Genomic DNA, 6386 nt, shown 5'->3' with positions numbered 1-6386 from the left:
CCTGCTCCAGTGGGCAGCCTGGAGCAATAAGCAACAGGCTTCTGACACTTGTCAGGCACTCCCTGCCTGCCCCTCCCTTCATCACCACCCTTCTCTGCCTGAGCGAGGGAGGTGAAGCATTTGCAGCCATTACGGTATCCTCAGCCCTGTTGTCGCTGTCCTGGCAGCTCGTCTAGAAGTACAGAAGTAAACAACCTGTTTAAGAAAAAAGGGGAATATCTCCATTTTATAAAACACGTATTTTGTTTTCTGATTTCAGTTTGGGAATATGGAAAATATAGAAGATACGAAGAAGAAAATTAATACCATCTATAATCCTATCCCACCCATAGTGAAAATCATTATTTGGATTTTGGTGACTCCTTCTAGTTTTTTGTTTTCCTAGGCATGAATACATTTGGACAGATGCTCATGCATTATTTTTTTCAGAATGGGAGTCTTTTGTACTTACTGTTTTCAAACCCAATTTGTTTCCATGTGAAATTACGTATTGCGAACATTTTTCCTTGGAAAAGTGTTCTAATCCATTTCCATCCATCCTAAGCAGTGGCAAGCGGTGTTAGCAGCAGCCATGGCATGTTGCGGGGGAAAGCTGGCTGGCCCACCCAGGTACAGGGCGGCAGCCCTCCTGACCACCAGGGGGGCCCTCAGGCGCTCTAACACCAGGGTCCCAGGCTTGCAGCTCCTGTGGGCCGATGTCTCCCTCAGCCGTTAATGACAAAGGGATGTCCCGGTGTATGACTCTGGCCATGTTTCCTCACACCGCTAGATCTGGTTTTTATTTTCATCCTGACAGAAAACCCTTGTGGATGTTACTTTGGAGAATAGCAACATTAAAGCTCAAATCAGAAATCTGCAGCAGACGTATGAAGCCTCCATGGACAAGCTGCGGGAAAAGCAGAGGCAGTTAGAGGTAGCACAGGTTGAAAACCAGCTGCTGAAAATGAAGGTAAAGTACAGGAATGTAGATTTCCTGCTAACCTTTCTCTCTTCTCTCCTTTTCTCTCTTCTCCCATCGCCAACTCTCCCATTTCCCTTTCTCTCTTCTCTTCTTTGTTGGGCTTCCCCACCCTTTTTTGTGGCCAACCCCACAGGATTTGACTTGAAGGGACTGAGGGGGTTTCTGTGTTCACAGTGCAGATTGGGGGTACCCTGTACATACCCCTATTGGGCTCTCCTGCCGTGGTCCCAGTGGCCTCAAGGGCTACTGAGACCTCATCGTGGCACTGCTCTTATGTACTGAGAGGACACTTGGGCGGCCCACAGGTCCGGGACTCTGCAGAAGCTTCACTGCTTAGATTGTCTCTGAGGTTCCAAGGCCTCTTTGTCTGGTCTGACAATGAAGAGCTGAAGGGCCCCCAGGAAGAAAATGCGTGGGTGACCAAGGACTCTGGGCAGTGTCCCTCCTGCCCCCAGGTCGTGCTTGTTCCTCAGCTCAGCTTCTAAGGCCCTGGAGATGTTAGTGGTCCTTCCAGCTTTGAAACTTCCAGGAACCGACCCGCGAATGGCCCACAGAAGTCACGCAACAAATTATTTCCTGAATGAATTTGTTTTTATTTAAGCCTGTGCTTTTCAGATTGTGTTCAACACAGCCTTAGGCTATTCTAGGGGAGAGTGTGTTATGGGTAGTGTACCATGTGATTTATTGCTCAAACCAGAGTATGTTCAGGAGTGAGAGGAGGTGCTATTAAGAATTTAGTTAGGGGAACAAACTGGGCCACGCGGTCCCCTGCCTATGGGCTGCCTCAGGGACAGCTGATGCGGAGTACGGGCCACCACACTGTGTAGCCTCTGTGATGGCTGCCCCACAGGCTGTGCCCTCACCACCCACTTGGCCAAACACAACCACCTGGGAAGGGGGAGGGACCAGAGAGCTACACAGTCGATCAGCTCCTCTTTGCTTTCACTTCAAACAGGGATGCTCTCCTACGTTTTCATATATTGTATTTCTGCGTTAAGAGTTACTTTGGAAAAAAAGGCGTTTGTTGCTGAAAAATTCTGAAATGACTGGAGTCTTTTCCTCAATGTAGGGTCTCTATGCAGTCATTCATTCCACAAATATGTACTGAGTATCTACTCTCTGCGCCTGTGCTCTTCATCCATGTCTGTTCCAGAGGTGCTGTGGTGTCAGGGAGACCAAACCTCTAAATCCAGTCCGCGGTTGCCTGTTGTAGAGACTAATGCTTTGCTTTACCCAACCCCACACCCCCCAAATTACAGAAGTGACAGGACTCAGAGTATTTCATGTGACCTGGATGCAGCGTAAACAGGACGTGAGGGACAGAGCCCATCCTAGAAGTGGAGATGGAGTGCCGGACACGCTGGGTCTCTTTCAGCTAATGATAACCTCTCTTCAGGATTTCCCATTTTGTGGTTTCTTGGTACCAAAACTTGCCTAGAGATGAGAGGGGAGATTGAGAGGGCATCAAGAGAGACTTTTGTCCAGTCTTTGGAGTAAACATCATGTAGCCTATCGGGGTTGTAGTGCACCTTACTTATCCAGAGGTTACCTACCCAGCTAACTCAGCTCTCTTAAACAAGCAGTAAGCTGGAAGGAAGGGACGCAAACAAACCTTCAGAGGCATAAAATCAATGGCCTGAAGTTCACAGGTGAGGGCAGGGCCAGGGAAGAAAGGAAACACCAGCCACTCGCAACATAAGCCTGCTTGCCCACGGCTCTACTTTTTCTCATCTCCTAAGCTAGGCCTGTGCAAGCCCCCAGGAGCCTCCAGCTAAGGTCCCCCAAACCAGATGGGAATGTTTCCAAACACAACATTTGGAAAAGCACAAAGGTATGGAAGGGATGAGTCCAGATTTCTTATATGAGCTTAAGTGTTTCCTAGAGACTGATTGGCCAGTACAACTAATGGGATGGCTTCAACTCCATGTGGGCAGCTTCTCTTCAAAGGCCTTCCTGCTTTTCTGACTTAAAAATTTTTTTAAAGAAGTAATGTATGCACCTGGGGTGGGGGGGGAGAAGTCAAACAATATGAAAGGTAACATAGAGTGCATAGCCTGCACCATTTTACATTCTTACCAGCCATGTAAGAGGATTCCAATTTCTCCCCATCCTTGCCAACACTGGTTACTCTCTTTTGATTATAGTCATCCTCGTAGGTGTGAAGCTCATTGTAGTTTTGCATTTCCCTGATAACTAATGATGTTAAGCAGCATTTCTTGTGCTTATTGGTCATTTGGATATCTTCTCTGGAGTGTCTATCAGATCCTTTGCCCATTTTTAAATTGGGTTATTTATATTTTATTATTGAGTTGTAAAAACTCTTCATATATTCCAGATACAAGTTATTAGATAAATAATTTACAAATATTTCCCCCCACTCTAGGTGTTATCTTTTCAATTTCTTGATGCTATCTTTTGAAGCACAGAAGTTTTTAATATTGAATATTGATGAAGTCTTTTTCATCAGTTATGCTTTTGGTGTCATATCTAATTTTAATCAAAGGTCACAAAGATTTGCCTTATGGTTTTCTTCTAAGAGTTTTATAGTTTGGGCTTTCACATTTAAGCCTTTAATCCATTTCGAGTTAATTTTTGTATATGGTGTATTAGGGATCCAACTTCATTCTTTTGTATGTGACAAATCCGATCATCCCAGCACCATTTGTTGAAAGGTCTGTTCTTGTCCCAGTGAATGATCTTGGTAGATAATTGTTTAAAATTTAATATTTATAACAGATAAATTATTGACTTGGTTTCAAAGTTAAATCTACAAAACAAAGAAATAGAACATCAATATCTGTAATCTCCTCTTTTCTCTTTTACTCCCTCCTTCCTCCTATAGCAAACCTTTTTACTTGTTAATTTTGTAGGACTCTGACCCAAGTCCAATAACGTAGTGGTCTTATTTTCAGCCCACAGTAGAATACTGAAGAATTTAAAAAGCATATCTTTCTGAGGCCAATTAGAGTGTGGATATATTAACTAGAGAAAAAGGTTTGTTAAAACTGATAGAATAAAAGATGATAGGGCTTCCCTGGTGGCGCGGTGGTTGAGAGTCCGCCTGCCGATGCAGGGGACGCGGGTTCGTGCCCCGGTCCGGGAAGATCCCACATGCCGCGGAGCGGCTGGGCCCGTGAGCCATGGCCGCTGCGCCTGCGCGTCCGGGGCCTGTGCTCCTCAACGGGAGGGGCCACAGCAGTGAGAGACCCGCGTACTGGAAAAATAAAATAAAAAAAGATAAAATTTCGGGAGCAAAAGAACATTAGACAGGAAGAGTCATTGAGGAAAGAGGTAAATAAGGCAGTGGGGCATGATACATTTTAGAGAATTCAGTTTAAAAATGGCTAAATTTGGGGGGCAAGGTTGACACTTAGAGAGATACGTTTCTGCCTTTTGAAAAATTCACTCCTGTGGAGCACCTTTTCCAGACAATAATCAAGTAAATTAGTGTAAGGGGCCACTTTAATTTTCTCTGCACCTGCTCACCCCTTTTCCTTCCTCCTTCTACCTCTTTCCCCGTTAGTTCCTGCTGCCTCTGTCTCCTGCAGAGCCCTGGGGCACGGGTCCACTCCCCCGTGAGTCCACACTTGATACCTACAGAGTGAAAGGTGTGGATTCCCTCTGAGCCCAGCAGAGTTGTAGCTCTGAAGCGAGTCTCTCTGCAGGTGGAATCCTCCCAAGAAGCCAACGCAGAGGTGATGAGAGAGATGACCAGGAAGCTGTACAGCCAGTACGAAGAAAGGCTGCACGAAGAGCAGCAGAGGCACAGTGCCGAGAGAGAGGCGCTCCTGGTGTGTTATGTCCTACCTGCTGATGGGATAGCAGAGAGTTTGGGGTACATTATTGTTGGTGAGCTTTACATGGTAGGGTTTGTGCTCAGAGGTGAGTTAGTGGACTCTAATGTGGGTGACGGGTCAAGGAATTTATTATTTGCCGATTCACTGCTCTCCCTTCTCCCTCCCTTCCTTTACTCACCACCTTCCCTGCTTGGAATAGTCCTCAATCACCACTTTCTCTAGCTGGTCTGACCGTTAGCCAGCATCAGAGCAGATCCTGGGCTTACCTGCAGCCACGCCCTTTCTCACTCCATTTGCTCTTCCTTGCCCGTCCTCGATCCTACCTACGCTCCCTGAGAGCCCCGAAGATGCCAGCATCTCCACGAATGAAGTCTTTCCCAGTCACACACCTGCAAGTGTCCTCTGTCCTTGGGAAACCCACACTTTCTCTGCTCTTTGCCGTGGAATTCTCTTGTCCCTGTTATTGGAGCTGAGCTGTATGTCTCACATCTTGGCTTCTCTAGAAGAGCATACATTCCTTGAAGGCAGGGACTCCATTCTGCCTTATCTTGTGTCCTCACAGGCTTAATACATGTGCTGATTGATTGACTGAGTTGGTACTTTGCAATATGGGAGAAAGATCTGGGCATTCTGCATTCAATTCCAGATCCAGCCCTAATTCCGTTTAGGTTGTGTGACACTCTGAGCAGCCAGTCAGGGGATAAGTAACATTTGTAGGCTCTTTTTAGACATAAAGAGACGAGGGGGAAAAAAAGGAGAAAAAATAAGTAGGCCCATTAAGAAGCCATGCAATGTGTCTTTATTCACGGGTGAGAACCAGAATCATGGAATTTGAGTTCATGATCCGTGAGACACTTCTAGGCCCCCAGGTCATGCTTTTAAAGAGACACGATGATTTAGCCAGGCCTGAGCTGTTTGGACCCTGATTGGAGGCTACTCCACGCTCTCCTGAGGAGAGTGCGTTTCTTTTGCAGGAAGAAACCAATAGTTTTCTGAAAGCCATTGAAGAAGCCAATAAAAAGATGCAAGCGGCAGAGATCAGCCTAGAAGAGAAGGACCAGAGGATCGGGGAGCTGGACAGGCTGATTGAGCGCATGGAGAAGGTAACACAGCTTGGGGCCCGGGGCCCCCTCGCCCAGCCTCCCTTGCGGTGCAGCAGTTCCCCTGCAGGCCTGCCCCAAAGTATGAGAAGCCCTCACCACTTGATCCCTCTCATCCCTGCAATTTGTGACTCGAAAAAAACAAAGAGCAAACTGTAAAAGAAAGTATAAGGAAGTCCCACAAAGTTCTAATTTTTCCCATGGTGAAAATTTTGATGCTTCAAAAAACATTGCGTATAAAATTATTTACGGAAACAACTACTATTTTAGCAGCCCTGCTTTGCTGGGGCCCCAAGCATGAGCTCAGATTACTTGTTGAGCAGGCAAGCCCTGTTTCGACGTTACAGCGACACCCCAAGCCCTGCCTGGGTCTGAAGGGTTGGCTTTTTTTTTTTTTTTTTTTTTTTTCCTTGCGTTATGCGGGCCTCTCACTGTTGTGGCCTCTCCCATTTGCGGAGCACAGGCTCCGGACGCGCAGGCTCAGCGGCCATGGCTCACGGGCCCAGCCGCTCCGCGGCACGTGGGATC

At 46.7% G+C, this 6386-nt stretch overlaps 1 protein-coding gene across 2 annotated transcripts in view; it reads left to right on the top strand.

The window, feature by feature from the left end:
• MYZAP (myocardial zonula adherens protein) overlaps positions 1-6386 on the top strand; it is a 103668-nt gene that overhangs the window by 36780 nt on the left and 60502 nt on the right. For both annotated transcript variants that reach the window (XM_007458911.1, XM_007458912.1), the window contains exons 6-8: positions 797-949; positions 4627-4752; positions 5733-5861. In XM_007458911.1, coding sequence (XP_007458973.1) covers positions 797-949; positions 4627-4752; positions 5733-5861 — 408 coding nt within the window. The remainder of the gene's footprint in view (positions 1-796; positions 950-4626; positions 4753-5732; positions 5862-6386) is intronic.

This window comes from Lipotes vexillifer, unplaced genomic scaffold (genome assembly GCF_000442215.2).
Source record: "Lipotes vexillifer unplaced genomic scaffold, Lipotes_vexillifer_v1.1 scaffold102, whole genome shotgun sequence".
In the NCBI taxonomy this organism is placed as follows: domain Eukaryota; kingdom Metazoa; phylum Chordata; class Mammalia; order Artiodactyla; family Lipotidae; genus Lipotes; species Lipotes vexillifer.
This window is presented reverse-complemented; position numbering and strand designations above follow the sequence as displayed.